Source organism: Sorex araneus, chromosome 1, assembly GCF_027595985.1.
Source record: "Sorex araneus isolate mSorAra2 chromosome 1, mSorAra2.pri, whole genome shotgun sequence".
Lineage (NCBI taxonomy): Eukaryota > Metazoa > Chordata > Mammalia > Eulipotyphla > Soricidae > Sorex > Sorex araneus.
In genome coordinates, this window is record NC_073302.1 from 396,012,986 (window position 1) to 396,034,606 (window position 21,621).

Sequence of the window (21,621 nt, forward strand, 5' to 3'; positions counted from 1 at the left end):
TTTAAAAATAAATAAATAAATAAATAAAAACTTTTAATTTAATAAGATCTGATCTGTATATTCTTGCTATTATTTCCTTTTGTTGAATCTCTCAACTTCCGCTTTAGTAATACTGTGATTTTACCTATAATTTCTGAGATTATTTATTCTTAAAGATTAAAGTGTCCATGTTGGATTGGGTTTTTTCAATGTGCTCTTTATACACACTACCACAATTTGGAATTTTTTAATGCTGTCATTCTCTTTCTTAAAGAAATTATGCTCCTGTAGCTTTTCCAATGTCTTGGATCAGCTACTTCATGTTTAAACAAGATTTTTTAAGTAATTCTTTGTATATTTCTATCTACAATTTTGTGTCTTTAAGCTTGCTTTCTGGAGACTTAGTATCTTTGAGGAATTCCATCTGATTTTTCATAATTATTGACTAAAGATTCATTTCACTTGCACATCTAGGCTAACTTCATTTATTTTCTTATATGCAGTGCTGTGAATTTAATGCTGGAATTACCCTTTGCTTCTTTGAGTGAGATGGAGAAAGGAAAGGCAGTAGTAATGATAAAATTGAAAACTACCTTTGATTATAGTGTTGCTGGTGAGAAATGTAGTAGAACAGCCCCGGAACAGTAATATCTAAGTTACCCCACCATCTCCACAGTCACCTGACCTCAATTCATTTCCAAAGTTTTCATTACAGTTTTTCATCTCTGGGCTACAGATTTTTCTCCTTGTTATTAACAGAGTGTAGGGAGGATTCTGTGATTCTAACTGCTCTAAGTTAAGACAACAGGACTCAGTTATTTTTCTTACTCAGTACACTCTGTTTCTGTGAGCAATGAAGTCTTTCTCTCTGACTGAAGATCACTAATTTCATGCAATATTTTTCCACTGTCTTGTTACTCCTCCAGTAGCACCAGGTTAGTGAATAGTAATGATTACTGTTGCATCATTCAAAACTGATAACTTTATTGATTGATTTCATATTCTGTACTCCAGTCACCCAGTTTTTATGCATGTATTTATGTATGTATGTATCTCTCTCATACACACATACATATATATGGATGTGTATGTGTGTGCAATATATATATATGTATGTGTGTCTGTAATCTAATGAGTGACTTTTCATTAATATGTACTTAATTTTGTGTTGTATTTACTAAGGAGCTTGTTTTCATTGTGTCTATTCCAATGTTTTATCCAATTATGTACAATTTCGTGTTTTCCCCTTTCTTTTAAAGATGACATCACTATATATTTAGAGATTTAGATAATTGGGTTTGTTTTTCTGTTGATTTTATTCTACTATATTTCTCTGGAACTCCTAAATATGCTATAAGAAAACACACAATTTTTCATGGTATAAAACTAACAGCTCTTGTGGAAATTGTGCATAAGGGGCAATAATAATTATTTTTATCCTCTCAAGTTAATTCAATTTAAATTAGGAACTAGAAAACTAACACATTCCCAATTTTAAAAATATATATATCAAAATTAAGTCATCCCATAAATTTTCTTTTTCAGAAAAAAAAGAAATTTATTTCTTATTTGAGGTAGGTCCAGCCAAATGATGGTCAAATGTTGCTGTTCTGAAGTTTTGGATCAATCTTGATGCTGAGAGCAGCAAAATATGTTCATTATTTAAATAAGTTTAAGCTGCCAAATGAATCATAAAAGCAGCTTCATGTCCTGTGCCAAGGTGTCATTTTCATTAAGTGTGAGATTGCACCTGAAGGACAGTTTAATTTGCAGCTGCTAAAAATATTTCGACAGAGTGGTACTGTTACAAGTGGCAGGTGGTGCCTGAACGTGAATTTTGCAAGAAATGCCATCTGTGGGATGAGGTGTGGAAGAATGTCAAGGGGGTGTTAAAAGAGATAAAGGGGAAAATAAAAGCGATGTGTATTTACTCAGTGTTTATTGCTATTATCATGAATAAAATTTCCATGCTTCACATGATAGTGTTAGGTCAAGATTATTAAATATGATTATTGTTCAGCCTCCATCATGTGGCTCAGGGCATTGCAAAAGTACCACAGTACCTGTAAAGACAAAGTTGCTTCCCCAAAGGCATACAATTTAAGCCATCCAGATGAGAGAATCCTTTCCAACTCTATTTACCTTTCAAAGTGTTTACATTGTAGTTTTATGCTGGTGGGATTAAACGCACTTTGATCATGTTTAAATGGATTTTTGCCATTTTCTTTTGATGTTCTACATTTAATACAGAGCCACATTTACTTCCCACTTCACATCACAATAAATATTTTCAAATTGTAAAAGTTCAAAGATATTTTTAAATCACTCTCTCTAGGGATATTGTGAACTTTGTAGGCTAGAGAACATTGCAATGTAGAACAATATCTAGGGGCATTACAGCTACTTACATTATTTTAAAATATGTATATTTTTATTTATTAGTTTCAATGTACTTGACCACATTAAAATCAGGAGTTAGTTTGTGAATTCTGATGATAGGAATTTTAATGGATTGCAGAACACAGATTTTTTTTAAAAAATTATTTGGTTCTGGTTTTTCATTTCAGTTTTCGATTTGATGAGCGCACATTTCAGTTTTCAATTTGATGAGAGCAATTATAAATAAAATATCTTCCTTTGTGAATAGCAGGACCTTGTCTTAGTTCCTAAAAAGAGCTAATAATATAAGTCAGTCTGAATGAATTTTGATAAACCTTTTCCATAGAGAGCTTTTGATGACAAGGCAAGTCATTAAATTACTTGTAGTTTCTCTGGGCAGTGGCAAATAACTGACTTCCAACATATGCACTGTTTTTAGCTTCACAAAATAAAAAACTTTGTTTTCTTTTATTTTAATCTGATTGGCAAAACCTAACTTTTAAAGGTTTCAAATGGATAATTAATTTTAATTATCTAACATGAAAAGATGCAAGGAAAACCTTCTTGTCCATTAAAAGAAATCCAAAAAATTCCAGAACATCTTGATACTCACTATTGTGCAATAATTTATAGAAATAATTAAAATACAAAGAAGCATGTTGAAGGAGTCTTTACCAAGTAACCCAAATATCATTGATAAGTTCGACTTATCCTTCAAGTTCTAATAAGCTATGACACAAAACAAGCATATTATTATTTAATTTTTTAAAAAATACAAGTGTATTTGAGTTCAATAAATTTATTCATTTACTAATCCATATATTTGCTCACTTTGGAACTATACCGTGAAACAGAAATTATGCTTAGCCTAGAATAAATTTGAATAAATAGATATTGGCATAAATAAGGAGGACAAAAGTAAACAATTTATTAAGATATATTTTTACAGATTATAATTTAGGAATATGCATCAAGTGTCAGGGAATGGTTTGTGTAATTCAAACATGATAGTATAAAATACGGTATGTTGAAGGTGAGTCCAAGGGCAGGAAAAAAAGCTTAAATGAATGCTAATGTCAAGATAAAGGAAAAATTGGTCTATATTTGGATTACTTCTATGGGACATATTCAAAATATGCTTAAAAGAATACTTTGTTATTTATAGAAGCTTAAGGTAAGAGAGTGAGAATAAAAGACAAATGCTTAGCAAATGTGAAAATAAAAGCAATTTTAAGAGAGTGAAATGTTATAAAAAGGAGGTAGAAGTAAAATTTCATGTTCTGTAAACTCATTGTTTGAGTAGGATAAATACCATGTTTTCCAAAGGGAGAAGTTCACTATGGGATTAAAGAAGAGGAACTATATTCAGCTCTGCTGGAAAAATTAAGTCAGGGTTAGTTTGTACATGACAGTGATTGTCCTTATTTAATTTTTTATATTAAAACACTGTAATCAATGTAAATATGATGCTCCCATTTTTCCTCTTATGATAGAAAGCATGAAGCTAAAATATGCTTCATATCAAACATACGTAATGACAAATGTATTATAATCTTTTGTTTTAGTTTTATTACTGGATTGGAGTAACAACAGCCCTATTGTTCTTTCCACTTGCCACATCTTAATTGGTGCTATTTTGTCATATCTTATGACATTTCAAATCTGTTTGGAAAGTATGTGATACAAATGCATTCATACTAATTTCTGTAGCAGTCTATGATGGCTTAGAAAAAAAAGAGATGTAAGGGATAAGTTAAATAAAACTACACATGTGATTAAAATTAAGATATCACTCTCCCACTATGAAGAAGGGAGAGGAAGAAAAAATTATAGCAATAGCACAGAACAGAAAGACGGCTGAAATTTGGAACAGTTTTAGGTAAAATAGCAATCTATATGTAGGTGAAGATACAGGTGAGGGTACCAATGTTGACCAAAATGGAAAGTTAGAACTCATTTCAAAGGAAAGCCAGTAAGTTCCTTGTTAGTCATGGTTATTTAAAATTTCACTGAGATGTGTAGGCAGAAAACTGTAGTCAGAATTTTAGAATGCCGAGCTGGATCTAGGAAGAGAAGAAAAAATATATTGTCTTAGATTAATTGACTTGGCATTAAAGAAAGTGAAGGAACATCTAAAGAGAAATGTTTTCATATAAAGAATTAAGAATATTTGAATATATAAAGAATGTGAGGTAATAATGGAATTTATGGGAATGGGAGGGGGAATAAAGATGCTCAAAGAGAAATTTAGGAAGTGTATTTATTTATGGATTCAGTTCTAAAAAGTCATGAAACGGATAATAAAAAATTAATTTCCAATTCAGGTTCAGGGTTACAAAAGTCATAAGCAAGAAAGGACTAAAAGTCTTAGAAAGAATGTAAATATTGTGTCATTGGCTAATGACAACAAAGATGGATAAATATCGTTATACTTGATTTTTTTGTAATTCCGTTGACTAGCAGTTGAATAGTATAATTGGTGAAAGATGCCCAAAGCTAAATGCTAGAGAGTTAAAAAATGGTATTTGAGGTAAGATGTAGGAGTATTCCTTTAAGTAGTTCTATAAAATTGATTGATGCAAGAATCATGGTGGATTGCAAAAGATAGAGTAAGAAAGACTGAAAAATCAAGATTTCCTGTTCCCCTTTGTATTGCTACTACCCACTTACTAGATTTCCACCTGTTTTTCATTACTTGTTAGTTCTAAAGTATTTACACTTCTTTTTCATCTCTAGTCTCCTTTTAGTTAATTCCTGGCCTTTAATTTCAAGTGACTTCTACTTCAATCTTTATTTCATTTTAGATTTACTGTTCCTTTGTCATCACAAATTCATAAGTATCTGGTGCTAAAATTGCACTAAACTGAGTTCTTCTGTCTTGCCCAACCTCATAGCTATGCTTCCTCATATGTTCCTAATCGCAGTAAATGATTATTACTTAAAGATTTGCTTAAATCAGATATTTATTTTTTATTTAAACATTGTTTACCACATTGTTCCTTTCATATTATTTTAGTGATTCAATCATACATAGTTTTAATTTTAATCTCCATTTTGATGTTGTTGGACAGGAGTGATAGCACAGAAGGTAGGTCATTTGTCTTAAATGCAGCCGACCTGGGTTCGATTCCTCTGTCCTTCTCGGAGAGCCCGGCAAGCTACTGAGAGTATCCTGCCCTCATGGCAGAGCCTGGCAGGCTCCCTGTGGTGTATTCGATATGCCAAACACAATAACAACAAGTCTCACAATGGAGACATTACTGGTGCCTGCTCGAGCAAATTGATGAACAACAGGACGACAGTGCTACAATGACAGTGTTGATGTTGATAGCCTTATGTGAATCTAATATGCTCTTTATGATAGCAGAACTTTTTCAGAATGATTTTTAATGACCGTTTGCCAATTACTGTGTGCGTACCTATTTTGCAGTTGTGTTGTGTGTGATTCTTTGGATTAATCTTATAGTAAATTCATCACCTTAAGAATTCCAGAATCATATATATGCATATACCTACATAAAATTCATAAATGTATAAAGCAAGAGTAGGGAAAAAAGAAACTGTAAGAAGAACACACATATTTTCAAATGTATCACTGTATCACTGTCATCCCGTTGCTCATCGATTTGCTCGAGCAGGCACCAGTAACATCTCCATTGTGAGACTTGTTGTTATGTTTTTGTCATATTGAGTACGCCACGGGTGGCTTGCCTTATACTCTCAGTAGCTTGCCAGGCTCTCCGAAAGGGTCAGAGGAATTGAACCCAGGTCGGTGGTGTGCAAGGCAAATGCCCTACTGCTGTGCTATCGCTCCAGCCCATTTTCAAATGAATCAAATAAATAAATTAAAATCTAAAAATAAAAATTTTTCTCAATATTCCTTACCTTCAACAATTTATAAATTGACATAATTAATAAATTCTTTTTTCAAATGATTCCTGAATGTCTCCTCTAATGTAGTGGCCCTGGTCAACATTGTTTTTTCTTGTGTTTCTTAGACAACCTCAAGACTAGTCTTTCTGCATCTATTTTTACATCACTATAAATTTTTTTCTTCATAGGAGCCAAAGTGATTTTCTGTCACTGTCACTGTTATCCCGTTGCTCATCGATTTGCTCGAGCAGGCACCAGTAGTGTCTGCATTGTGAGACTTGTTGTTACTGCTTTTGGCATAACAAATACTCCATGGGTAGCTTGCCAGGCTCTGCTGTGTGGGTGAGATACTCTCAGTAGCTTGCCAGGCTGTCCGAGAGGGGCAGAGGAATTGAACCTGGGTTGGCTGCATGCAAGGCAAATGTCCTATACGCTCTGCTATTACTCCAACCAGAATATCAATGGTATGCCTCAAAATCATTAAAATATTGACTCTTGAACAAAGGTCACTTCATTTTCTGACTTCTATTAAAACCTTTGTTGTCGTTGACCATTTCTCTCTTTGTTGACTGCTACAACCCATATACAGCAGATTTTGTTGTTACAGTCTTGCACATGTAATTTCCCTCTTGGGATATTCATTGTTATTCTGTAGAACTCAGTATTGCCCTATTTTTGGGGGGAAAAAGACTTTAAAATTCTCTCTGAAAACCTTTCCATTTCTTTAAGACAAAGGTAAGATTAATTTTTATTTTAAATACTCATTTAATATTTTATTTTCATTCGTCACATGGTTATAATGTCCTAAAATTGATGCTTTAGATATACACTGTTACTTGTTGTGCCTACCATCAAAATTGCAATATTCTTCCACTACAATTTCTAAGTCCCTGACAGTGAGCACGATCTTACTGCAATATAAAGACTATAACCTACTGCTGATAATTTTGAAAGAGAGTAAATAGTAAATGATATATAAATGTTGATAAATAAGAATATCCCAATTAAATTGATACTCACCAATGAAATCAGAACTGGGGATTTTAACTATAGAACTAAGTCAGTTAAGTGACAAGAGTGGATGAATAACTGGAAGTGGGGATGATGAGATGGGCCCAAGGACAATTGTTGAAGGATATTGACATGAAGTTGGAGGGTTTGGCCCAATGCACTTCTTGCCTAAAATATTAATATTGGTACTACTATATATGATAGCATCTTAATGATGAGAAAAATCAATATTATAGTGTGTGAGATATCACCAACAGGGAGACTCGGGCTTTGTTATTTAACACAGTACTTATACATCCAAATCTGTGCTCAGTGTAAGAAATATAAAGCAAGATACAAAAAGGTTCACAATTAAGTGTAAAATCCTTATGATATACTTTGACTTTCAGAGTGGGAATTATATAATAGCCACTATAAATAAAGATAGATTTACAATTCTAGGTTCCAAGGTTTTAACTGGGTATCTGCAATAAAGATGTTTCTGTTTCATGAGGTAGGGAGCATGAGGGAAAGTTTTCTAGATTCTATCTTTCTCTTTATATGCATCTTTTTTGTACAAGTTAGAATTTTTAAAATGGTAGTTTAATTTACACTTTTATATTTGAATAGAAGAATAATTATTATCCCAGTAATGAGTAATATCTGATAGCATTAGATTTTTCCAGATAGTTAATGTCCAATAATGTATTTGCAACATTTAGTCCCACAAAATTACTAGAACTACTCAATATAAAAATAACCAAACTAAGGGCTGGAGCAATAGCACAGAAGGTAGGGCATTTGCCTTGCATGAGGCTGATCCGGGTTCGATTCCCAGCATCCCATATGGTTCCCCAAGCACCACCAGGAGTAATTCCTGAGATTCAGAGCCAGGAGTAACCCCCGAGCATCACTGCGTGACCCACAAACCAAAAAAAAAGAAAAAACCAAACTAATTAATAGTTTTGTGAGATAGAAATTGATTTGATTAAGATCTAAAAAGAATAATTTATATGTACTGGAAAGGTGAATGAAGATTATTTTAATTGATATAAATTAAGAAAGATTAAGAGAATGTAATATATTATGATAATGAAAGGAATTATTTATTCAACTTGAATCTATACATTTGCTTTTATATGTTTCTCAGATCCAAGGTTTATTAGTGCACACCTTATCCCAGAGAGTGACAACCCTGAAGATGACAAAGTATATTTCTTCTTCCGTGAAAATGCTATAGATGGAGAACACACTGGAAAGGCCACTCATGCTCGAATAGGTCAGATATGCAAGGTGAGATTATATAAAAAGCATTTAAAGAAATAGAGTTACCCAGGATGTTATATTTTTCTTTCTTTTTCACATATATATGAACACAGTGAAAATGTGTCTAGGTACTTGGTTCATCACAAAATATATTCAGGGCTAGAGCGATAGTACTATGGGTAGGGCACTGGCCTTGCATGCCGCCAACCCAGGTTCGATTCCCAGCATCCCATATGGTCCCTGAGCACCACCAGGAGTAATTCCTGAGAGCAGAACCAGGAATAACCCTTGTGTATCACCAGGTGTGACACCCCTCAAAAAAAAGCAAAAAAAAAAAAAATTCAGTGATTAAAAATTTGTTGAAAATCTATTTCAGTTAATGAGAAACTTCCTTGTTAAACTTGCAATTAGAGTTCATCTGGTATTATTTAAAGTGAGATTATATGATCATAATATGAATTTCTAATAAAATAAATTTACATTTACTTTGAATAATATGTTTGCTTTCTTACGTTCAACATTGGATGTTTTATAACCTTTGAATATGTGTACTGAAATGATAGAAATATCAACATGAGTAAGAAGCATTAAGAACTGCTTTCATATATGCATTATAGAATTCTAATTATACATGCATATAGAAACACACACAAATACAATTTTAAAGAATTGAAGATTATCTGATGTTACATTTGCTGTCATATTTGTACATAATGCTGTATTACTTTAGATGAATAGAATTTAGTTTTTTCAAGTAAAACTACAGTTTAACTAGAATCATAACTATGAAGACATAACATATTCCTCTATATTCTATAAGACACCATTTATTCTTTACCTCTATATTGTATGGTAAAGCATTTATAATATAACAGTAAACAGTTATTTTACCTTAAGAAACCATATCCTATACCTAATGATACCTTGAAAAGGAATTCTTTTTGTTAAGAATGTTATAATAGTTAACAAGTTAAATCTCTGGATTACTTTTTTTGTTTATAGTAGTCCTTTTTCTACACCAAACTGATTTGATTGTTTATCTTTAGTTCATTCAGTTACTGGAAAGTTAAAAAAGTTATTGTTTGTAGTTGAAGATATGTCTTTTCTCTCAACAAAATACATATGATACTTACAAGCACTAAAGTAGTAAGATTAAGAAAATGGTGTAGAGTAAAAATTATATAAACAAAATATAAATAAGTGTTGTATTTTTAGAAGAAAATGTTTTTCCTTTAAAAATATGTTCATAAATATTATTATTAAAACATTTTTTGAATCACCATGAGCTATACAGTTATAAAGTTATTTATATGTTTCAACACCCATCCCTTCAACAGTATACATTACCTGCCACGAATGTCCCTAGTTTCACTCTCACTTGCACTCTGCCCTGCCCCCACAAGTAGACACACTCTTTCTCATCTCTCTCTCTTATAAATATCAGTTTTAAAGACTGTAAGTTACCAGTAAATACATTCTATTATAAAAGAATTTATTGCTATGTTCCTTAAAATTCAGTTTTATTTTTGGAGACGTTACTGAGACATCAATGGTATGATGATGATGAGATAGTTTTTCAAAAAGTTTTCTTTTAAGTAAATTACGTTATTAATATTTATATAAATATTTTTCAACTTGTTATTTTGGAAATTCTTACTCTTTCCTTGAGTAAGAATGAGTTTCCTTGAGTAAGAATGAGTTTATTTGACCAAAAACATAATAAGTTACTTGCAATTGCTCATTTAAAATTCAGATTTTAGAAAATAAGAAAATGCATTTTGTACTTGTCTAAAGATATAAAAATATCTTTGTGTCTTTAGACAGAAACATATAGTCATTGAATGTGGCCCAAAAATCAAACAAAGAAAACTAGTGGGGAAATAGTTTAATTTATAATTCACCTCCAGTGTTTTTAAAATCAGTGTTCTCACTTTGTAGAATGACTTTGGTGGACATAGAAGTCTGGTGAATAAATGGACAACATTCCTCAAAGCTCGTTTGATTTGCTCAGTACCAGGTCCAAATGGTATCGACACTCATTTTGATGAGTTGCGTAAGTAGTTGATGGTGTTAATACAAGCATATATTTTTACACTTTTCCATAACTAGCAAAACTGTAACTTTTCTCAATTTTGTTTTCAAACAGAGGATGTATTTTTAATGAATTCTAAAGATCCAAAAAATCCCATTGTTTATGGAGTGTTTACAACTTCCAGGTAAATATTTTAGTGGTTTATTATCATTGAAACTTCAGTCCTTAAAATGTATTCCAAATACATATTTTCAGTGGAAATTTATTTTGAAAGAACTCTATAGGTTTAATTTTTGAGCTTGTATTTTATTTTATTTTATTTATTTTTTTTTTTAAAGAAATATTTTATTGAACCACCGTGAAAACAAAAAAAATACAAAGCTTTCAGGTTTAAGTCACAGTCAAATACTGATTAAACCACCATCCCTTCACCAGTGCACCCGTTCCACCACCAAAAACCCCAATACACCCCCCTCCCACCCCACCCCCCATCTAGGTAGCTGATGATATTCCCATTATTCTCTCTATTGAGTACATTTCATATTTCCATACAGAACTCACTATTGTTGATTGGAAATTTTCCCCAACAATCAGGCCTGCTGAATAAGCATCATCTAATAATTTCTCTTCCTTGGTAAAGGTGAAGATTTTGAGTCCGCGCGGCCGCCATAGCGGCCGCGCGGTTTTGGGTTTCTAATATTTTAGCTCAGTTCACAGTCAAAATGCATGGCTGCAAGAATCTGCTCTGGTGCCAAAATGGGTTAGGAGACCTCAGGATCACAGTCAGTAGGCGCGGAGGCTCTGCTTCTCGTGCCGCGGCTCTTGGTTCATCTCTGGGCGGAAGGCGCGCCGGGAACACCTCCCCTCCCAGGATCACCTACAGGCTACGTCACTAAAGAAAGTCCTACCTCCTGGTGTAGGGGTCTTAGAGGGTGGCTCTCACCGCGTGGTTGCTGCCGCTGCCGCCATTTTCGCTCAGAAAAATGGGGTGGAGAGGGAAAAAAATCCCTCCCCGGGCTGCACGAGGTTGTAGTTCAGTTCGCAGTCAAAATGCATGGCTGCAAGAATCTGCTCTGGTGCCAAAATGGGTTAGGAGACCTCAGGATCACAGTCAGTAGGCGGGAGGCTCTGCTTCTCGTGCCGCGGCTCTTGGTTCATCTCTGGGCGGAAGGCGATGAGCTTGTATTTTAATACACTTTCTATTAATGTCTATTTGACAGAAATAATTTATAACCTAGGTAGAATATTTTAAAACAAACCTTAAGAAAATAAAGAATAATTTTTGTACACATCATGAAACAGTTTGAAAAATATAAAGTTTTATATATAACTTTGACTTAAACATTTGAGCAATGTAATATAAAAACAAAAGCGAAGCCCCAGCAGTTAAAGTCCTCCTGAACCCAGCCACAGCCATGCTCAAGGCCACTCTCCACACATTCAGATGAGCCTCACGCATGAAGGAACCGGCAAAGGAACCCAGTGTGCGGGACCCGGGGCCGAGATCTCCAAGGCTGCTCGGATGAGGACTGGGTCTCTTTCACCCGGATTCCCCATTTTCCAGTAGCTAGGTAGTCACACCCAGAAACTGCCCCCAGGGCCATGTAATCCATGTAATCAATGGCCAACATCCAGAAACTATAAAACTAAGCTCCTTGAAGCTCCAGCCACATTCCGGCCTAACATCTAACATCTGATAGCATAGTTGTCCCTCTTGGAGAAACTGGCAAGGTACCAAGCGTTTACGATCCAAACAAGGGAGAGCCTGGCAAGCTACCCATGGCATATTCATATGCCAATTACAGTAATAATGATGGGTCTCATTCCCCTGATCCTAAAGAGCCTCTAATGGGGCACCATTGGAAAGGATGAGTAAAGAGAGGCTGCCAAAATCTCAGGGCTAGCAAATTACTGGAGATGTTACTGGGCCCACTAGAGCAAATCGATGATCAATGGAATGACAGTGATACAGTGAGTATAAAAACAAAAATCTGACTTTTGATTAGAATTTGTACTAACATAAACTAAAACTTAAAGTATGTTTAACACTTTCCTGAACTTTCCCTTTATCTGTCTTCCACCCATCTTCTTATGTTTGCTTACTCCCTGCCCCCCCATTTCTCCTCTCACCCTCTGCCCACTCATTTGCTCCTATTGCACCTTCTACCTCACCTCTTTTACCATCTCACCAAAGGCTCTTGCTGAAAATTAGACCATAATTATCTCTTATAACATTCAGGATGACGCCTCCCACTACTGGAAGCTGCTATAGTTAACAAAACAAACAACAACCAAAAAAAAAACCCACTAATTCTTATGCTGATAAATTAGTAAGCATATGATTTTGTTCATGCAAGTAGAAAATCCTAAACAGTACTTAGAATTGCTAATAATGTATAAGCAAGTTTTGCTAACTGATACCGAATATTTCTAAAACTCAGTATCAACAGTTGTCTTGCCATGATATAAAGGGAAAAGCCTATTTTTATTGTTGTTTTTTTTTCAGTAACATCTTTAAGGGCTCAGCTGTGTGTATGTATAGCATGAGTGATGTGAGACGGGTGTTTCTTGGCCCATATGCCCACAGGGATGGTCCCAATTATCAGTGGGTACCTTATCAAGGAAGAGTTCCCTACCCACGACCTGGAACAGTAAGTGAATTTGCTGTTTAAAATGTCAGATAAATAAACTTCTGCTGTACGCCTAAATATATATGTATATATACACACATGCAGATATATATGTATATATATATGTAGTCAATATAGATTGAATACAATCTGTATACAAAAGTTACAAGACCACAAATGAATGCATGCTAATAGATTTTGCGATACCATAGAATTACACATTTAAAAGCATGTTTTCATGAAAAAGCACTAAAAATATGTATTGCATTCCTCTGATTGTGGGACATATACCTCAAATTGGTAAAAAGGATAGGCAAAAAACATCTCATATAGAAATTACCGTCTAGATGCTTTAACAGAAGCTGTTGTTTTGACCATCTCTTCTTTATTCCTCCAGAAACTTTAAGTGAACTTGGACTAAAAAAATAACTTCAGGAGGCTAAAGATCAGGGGTAGCTCTTAGGTGTAGCGCTTAGGTGTCATCACTGGTTATGCTCCGGGGTCAGTATGTGTTGCTGGGAACCAAACTGTTTCTAGGTCACTTAAACAAAGTTGGTAGAACTACTTCAGTGCTTTAGGAATTGGACCACTTTGGAGACTAGAAAATGAATTCAAATTTTGATGCCAAATGTATTTGGAATTAGTAATAATAAGTAGACATTTTTATATGGCAGATCTGTTCTAAAACATTTATGTAATCATGCATAACAATAGATATATAACCCAATCATAATTCTCATTTCACAGGTGAGTACTCTGATAGAAATGTGGAGACAGAATTTAGTCCAGACATTTTATAGAGAACTTCCATAACTGAAATCCCTGCCTATTAGTTATAGACAGTTGTTATAACATATTATATTAATTTATGAATATCTACAAAGTCTAAAAGCAAAGGACAGAAAATATGATTACCTTAAGAATTAGATAAAGGTTTTCTGGTAGAGATAAACCTAGGCTCATAAAAAATTCACCAATTTGTTTGCAAAGATAGTAACAACTGATAGTATAATCCAAGCAACAATAGTGGGAAAAATGTGTTATCTCCAATGTGTGAGTACAATGGCATTTTCTTTATGTTCATGGAAACATAAAAGATCCATAAGTCAAAATAAATCTATAACTTATAAGATAAAAATTTAAAATAAAAAAAATTCTTGCTTTAATTTTTAGTTGCACATTTCTATGTTCTTGCATAATAAGTAGTAATATGGAAAAAGGGAAAAAGGCTTCATTTTTAATGCCATTAAATAAGTTTTATTATTTCTTATGTAATTCCATAAAACAATTTAGTATTTTATATTCTTATTTTGGGTTTTTTGTTTTGGCTTTTTGGGTCACACCCGGCGATGCTCAGGGGTTACTCCTGGCTTTGCACTCAGGAATTACTCCTGGTGGTGCTTGGGGGAACATATAGGATGCTGGGAATCAAACCCGGGTCAGCCACATGCAAGGAAAACGCCCTACCCGCTGTACTATCACTTCAGCCCCAATATTTTATAATCTTAAAGGAGTAATCTAAAGTTTACTTTAAATTTATTCCTTAAATTGCTTAACTGTATATTAATGTATGTGCATATATATACATATATATCATACATATAATACATAGTAGTCATCCATAGTCTTTTCATTGCAAAACATGTTTCTTTTATTATAACATGAATTACTAATGATGTGTATCCAGGTAGTGGCAAGGACAATTGATTTCTTCTTCTAAGCCTCTTCTAAGAACCACCCCTGATTGTATTTCAGCTCCCAAGCTCTTATATTAAATGGAATGTACAATACGAAAAGCAAGAGACTACAAATACTCTACTCTGCATACTTTATCATATAATTAAGTGTAATGTAAATAGAAATCATAAAACCAAAATTTTCTCATTTTTATTTTGCTACTCTGTGTGGCTTGTTTACATCAATAGGCAGTACTATGCAATTGCACCACAACGCATCCTTTATGATCTCTCTAGTTATCATATGTTCTGTTTGATTCATTATGATTGGCCAATTTTTATGCCAAGCAGTTTGTTTAAAAACTTGTAATAATTTTGTTCCTTATTGAAAATATAACTTGAGTGATAACTCAGCTGTAGGGCATTTGCCTTGCACACGGCAGACACGGGTTCGATTCCTCATCCCTCTTGGAGAGCATGGCAAGCTACCGAGAGTATCTCGCCCGCATGGTAGAGCCTGGCAAGCTACCTGTGGTATATCCAATATGCCAAAAACAGGAACAACAAGTCTCAAGATGGAAATGTTACTGGTGCCCACTCGAGCAAACTGATGAGCAGTGGGATGACAATGACAGTGACAATTATTAAATCAATAATATTTCTGGTGCTTGCTGTATGCTACTTTCCAGGGTTAACAAGGATATAATGCAATAAAGAATAATTTCTATTTTCTTTTATTAATTTTTTTTTGTTTTTTGGATCATACCTAGCATTGTTCAGAGGTTACTCCTGGCTCTGCAATCAGGAATTACTCCTGGAGGTGCTTGGGGGACCATATGGGATGCCAGGGATTGAACCCAGTTTGGCCGCATGCAAGGCAAATGCCCTAACCACTGTGCTATCACTCCAGCCCCTATTTTCTTTTAAGTTTTAAGCTGTAATAAACTTTTTTTTTTAATTTTAGTTTATTGAATCACCATTTGTAAAATTACAATGCTTTCAGGCTTAAGTCCCAGTTATACAATGCTGAAACAACCATTCCTTCATCACCACCAAAAAAAAAAAAATCCTCCCATCCCTGCTCCTCCCCCTCCCCCCCTCTCCATAACTGATAAATTTCACTTTACTTTCTCTTTACTTTGGTTACATTCAATATTTTAACAAAAACCTCACTATTATTGTTAGGAGTTCCCCACTAGAGTCAGACCTGCCGTGAAGAAATATGAGGTCTTTCATGGTTTTGGATTTCTGTATTTTAGCAACTAAGTCCAGGGAAATTTCTTCCAGATATTGGATCATTGCAAGCTTGTAACTCTAATCTATGGTCCTCATAATATGGCAGTCACCACGCCCTTCCCCCCAGCAAGGAAAAGGAGAGAGAGAAAGACAGACAGACAGACAGACAGACAGACAGACAGAGACAGAGAGGGACAGAGAGAAACCTTTCCCCTCCTGGGCAGGCATGGGGCCTCGGCTTAGTTCTCAGTCTGGAGACATTCTGCAAGGAGCTGCCCGTACCAAAAGTAGTTTAGCTGGCCTCTGGAGTCATGTTCGTGCACCTGCAGAGAGGCCACACATGTGTGGCCCCCAGGATAACATCTCACAACTTTTTTTTTTTAAGTCATAAGAACTTTGTTTTGACATAATACCATAGGAAAAATTAAACATCGAATAAAATTTTTCAGGGTTTCTTTGATTAATTGCATTTAATTGTAACTTTTTCTATCATTATTTCAAGTGTATTATCACATAAATAAAATATTTGACATGGTAATAGAAACATCAGGTTCTTCCTGAATACTGAATACACTAGATGTACCAAGAATTTCTGCTTAGGAGAAAGTGACATAATAAAATCCCAGTGTGAAGTTAGTTCTTTTGAGAAAATAGTGTTACATATTGCAGCTATTAATTTGGATATTCTCGTCCTTCTTTTGTTAACAGTTTCTTTACTTGAAAAATATGATTTTCAGACTGCTGAATTATTGCATTTATAAATATGTTTTAGTTATTAAATTGAATTTAATAAAAATATATTTTCTTTATCCTAATAGTGTCCCAGTAAAACATTTGGTGGATTTGATTCTACGAAGGATCTTCCTGATGATGTTATAACATTCGCAAGAAGTCACCCTGCCATGTACAATCCTGTATATCCTATTAATAACCGCCCAATAATGATCAAAACAGATGTAAATTATCAATTTACACAAATTGTTGTTGATCGAGTGGATGCGGAAGATGGCCAATATGATGTTATGTTTATTGGAACAGGTAAATATTTTAAATTCAACTCTAAATTTAATTTCAGGATAAAGAGTTTAACCCTCTAAGATATTAAAGTTTGGTGAGGTTTTATACTCATTTACAAGGTAGAATCTCTAGTGAATTACTTTAAAAAATTGAATGTTCTATCTTTACAAATGAGCTATATTTTTAGACAAGTCATCATATTAACTTAAAATAAATTTCCTTTTTAATCATCAAAAGTTTACAGAAGTAACGAGAAAAAGGTAAAAACTGGGTAAGCAATCAAGGTACATTCCTAAATTATAATTTTTCTCTGATTAGTGCCTTCTAGAACAAAGATAAATTGCTCATGGCATACCAAAAATTTCAAGACCTAAAATAGTAGTTCATAAGTAAATTAATTTATTTGATTTTTACTATTGCTATAAGGTGAAAACTTGCAACAAATAATTCTGACAATGTTCAATGTTTTTATCATATGGAAGAAAAAACAGCTGTTGAAAAACAATGAAATGGACCAACAAAGTCCTCAGGTACATTTTAGACCAACTTCTATAGCTATCTAAAAGTAGGCATTTTTTTTTTATCGTCATGATTATAAACAAAATTTCCACTAGTATAATTTTAGAATGAATTGCACTGCATCATATTTCATTTTATTCCTACTTTTGGAAATTATAATACTCTTTTGAAAGTATCAGTTACAACTCTGAAAATTGCTTTTTAGGGTCATATTCCAAGGTAATAAATTCCTAGTCTCAATTAACATTGTTAGCTGACACAAATCAATGGGAAACAGTCAAGGTTCTACTGAAACTTTGTCTAACATTTACTTCACTTTGTTGCAAAAGACAGGGAAACCTTACATAGACACAGGAACATGGTAACTTTGCGGTAAGTTCTTCAAAGATAATTTTTCTTAACAAAATTGTGAAATACTATTAGATAAAATTGCATAAGATTCTGAGCAATAGATTCCAGCCTACATATATGCATGAGAGTATTTCTTTCAAAAGAATCCCAATAAGACTTTGTTAACTGAAAGTCAAAAATTGCAAGCATAAACTGAGTTATAAAATTGCAGTTTGTATTTATGAGGTGATAAGAGTTTCTGCAAGGAATAAGTTTATCATTTCCTGACACATTATAATTAGGTCTCTCTACTGAGTAACTCAGATTGTTCAATAATGTGACTTGCCTTTTTCTTCACCTCTGGTGTAAACATGTTAAGAATCCCCTCAGTCATTGTCAAGATAGCAAAAACTTGCTCCTGGCTATATGACCAAAGAAACCCAATCATGAGTTTTTAATTCTTGGACACGAATAGTTTTTCAAAGGAACCAATTTCACGTGCATTTTGAATGTCCGATGGTATAGATGACTATCGGTCAGCACAGACCAGGGTCAACCGTCAGCAAAGTAAATTGATTACAGTAATTTTACCTTTTAACTAAGTTGCACATAATAATATATTGATCCTACTTGAGCAAGCTGATTCAATTTCTGTGAAATACAACTCAGTAAAACTTGATCTGAAACATAGATAAAGTTATGTTTGGAGATTGGAGACATGTCAGAGGCACTGAGCAGATTTGACATAATTTATCTTTAGTCAGTTCTTTGAGTAGTTAGAGTCTGGTGAGCATGAAAGGGTCATCTTCTAAGATTTCTTTTTTAAAAAGAGCAAGCATTTTTTAAAATCTAACATAGCACATCATATTGCATCCCTAGAAACATATACTAATAGTAGGAATAAATTTAGTTATTTCTCAGAGTGATTTATTCTTAATTTTTTTCCTTGTTGAAAAGATTTTCTTTTTATAGAATTTTCTTATTAATTTGATTAAAATCAACCAAGTGGAGCTTAAAATAATTTATTAACATACCAGAACAGGAATGTTGAAGAGTAAAAGATTTTAATTTAATAGGGCCATGTTCTTCATTCTATTGAGGAATATGAACATGCCTGTAAGTGGTGGAAAATTAATGTCTTCATAAACCAACCTGGAGTAAAAGTGACAGCTCTTGTCATTAAAATACTTTGTCTTTTTTTAACAGTGAAAATGAGAGTAAACTGTGTTTCAACTTCTATAGAGTATTCAGTAGTTTTTCAATCATTTAATGTACCTAAACTTTAATTTTATTCTGATCTTTTTATTTGTTTAATATCAAACCACTCAGCAAAAATTAATTACTGAAAAATAATTTTAGTTAATCCAAGGTCTTTATTTTGAGAAGTTAGGTTATTGTCACTCATCACTTAATAGCCATTGAGCTGTCTTTAGGCGCCTTTCAGTAATAAAGGCGCTCCCATGACAGAATGATGAGCAACCAGACTCTGAAGTTCTAACTTCTTTGCCTGACAACATTCCTTGCATTTTGGCTCTTGCTTTAGTCTTTAGAGTTGTTTCTAATTTCAAAATAAAAGTAGAAAAACCTGTTATGTCAAATAGGTACTACTTAAAGTTTTCTTTTGCTTTTTATAACTGAGACATCTGAAAATTATTAAAAAATAGAGATTAAAATATATAACCCATTTTATTAGTTATTATACAAAATTTAATTATGTATGTTCAGAATAAAACTTATTTCAAAGTTTCATTCTTTCCAAGTTTAATTCTTTTCATTTTTATAACTATATCCATCTTTTAGTGTCTACTGTGTATAGTTTACCAGTAATAAAATGATGGAGTAAATTAATAGGCAGACAGACGTCAACATTTCTTTTTCGTCGAATGCTAATTTCATTCATTAACACTAAACTGCTCAGATCTATTAAAACTGTAATCTTCTCCTACACTTTCTTTTATAGATGTTGGAACTGTTCTAAAAGTAGTTTCAATTCCTAAGGAGACTTGGCATGATTTGGAAGAAGTTCTGCTAGAAGAAATGACAGTTTTTCGGGTGAGTGCTGCTTAATTTCAAGTGTCAACAAGTTCACTTGTGTCTTTCCCCCAGGACAGCTGTACACTGAACTTGGTATGGACAAGTAGTCTAGCATACCCTTCTAATTAGCTTGTCAATTAGAAAGCCAGACACTAGTCAAAATAAACCATGGAACTTTCAATGCTAGTTAAACCTAAAAATGTTAAGAAATATATTCTTGGCTCATATTTTATTTTCTCAATGATAAAAATATGATTTACATTTTACATTATTTTTCTAACTTGCTTCAATTACCGAACTTTATACATTCTCCAGTCCCCAAATATCTTCTTTCACACTTCATGCTAAACCTAAGATAAAAGTTAACATCCATGAGTATAAGAAAGGGAGTGCAAAAAAGAGAATGTATTGAATAAGGTCTTTGTGACCAGTTATTAACTTGTTCATCAGTTGTTTTGATCACATCTCCTGTATGAATGATTGTTGCTTGGGTTACAGTATGTTAACTTTTATGGTGTTGATATATACTTACTGTACCTTCACCACCACCAATGTACCAAGACTCTTAACCACTCCCCTCATTTTCTCTTCTAGCTCACCTATTCCTTTCTTTTCTCCCCACACTGCTTTGTAATCTCAGTCTGCAATCAAAGGCCAAGGAATTTTCATCATTGGAGTTTTTTCTATTGCCTCCATTTGTCTGGTTTACTATATTTAGAAATTATTTGTTAGAAAAAATGAATCTTGTGGTTTTTATATTGTTAGTAGAAAATTGTTATGGATTTCTACTCAACATACTCAAGAAATATATAGATATTTGTCCTGTGTCCTGAAATGTAGACTCCTGGTAAATTTATATAGTGTAGGGATAGAGGCAATAGGATATGCATAGCAGTGAAAGAGGAGAATTGGAGTAATATATACTTCAAAATGTCAGTGATTCCTTTCAAAAAGCTAACTAAAAAGAGGAGTTTGAAATGAAACACTCCTTGATCTTAATTATTTATGAAATATGTCAGAAAACAAATGATTTTAAATGGAGTTATTTCAATTTGCATTTAAAAAAGAACAAATGTAAATGAGACATTTATGTCTGTAAAATAATCTGGAGATAAGACCTTTTGTGGCCAGAAAGTTTAAACTCTTTGGTTTTTATTATTTATTTTTAACATTTTATTATATTTAGATAATTTGAATTCACACATATGTATGTCATGAGATAGGGGCCAAAATTCACTTGGTTTATTTTTGGCTAACCTATTTCCTCAGCATCAGATATCTTGCCCCTTTGTCATAAATTAGATGTTCTTATATTAGAGGATTTGTCTCTACAATCTCATTTGTATTGCAATATTCTAAGGGCTTTTCTTTGTTCCGGTACCATATAGCTTTGATTATTATAGCTTTGTAGTATTTGCAATATTTCCTCTGTCCCTCTTGGAGAGCCCGCCAAGCAACCAAGAGTATCCTACGTGCACGGCAGAGTCTGGCAAACTACCCGTGGCGTACTCAATATGCCAAAAGCAGTAATGACAACAGTCCTCATTCCCCTGACCCTGAAAGAACCCCCAATATGCCATCGGGATGCACTAGCACATGACATGCCTGTTCGAGCAAATCGGTGAACAACGGGATGACAGTGACAGTGACAGTGATACAG

General features: G+C 33.6%; 1 protein-coding gene across 1 annotated transcript in view; it reads left to right on the forward strand.

Moving 5' to 3' along the window:
* SEMA3A (semaphorin 3A) overlaps window positions 1-21,621 on the forward strand; it is a 233,688-nt gene that overhangs the window by 171,970 nt on the left and 40,097 nt on the right. The window contains exons 7-12 of the mRNA XM_004602145.2: window positions 8,372-8,514; window positions 10,426-10,540; window positions 10,634-10,703; window positions 13,026-13,170; window positions 16,880-17,099; window positions 19,888-19,979. Of these exons, the coding sequence (XP_004602202.1) occupies window positions 8,372-8,514; window positions 10,426-10,540; window positions 10,634-10,703; window positions 13,026-13,170; window positions 16,880-17,099; window positions 19,888-19,979 (785 nt within the window). The remainder of the gene's footprint in view (window positions 1-8,371; window positions 8,515-10,425; window positions 10,541-10,633; window positions 10,704-13,025; window positions 13,171-16,879; window positions 17,100-19,887; window positions 19,980-21,621) is intronic.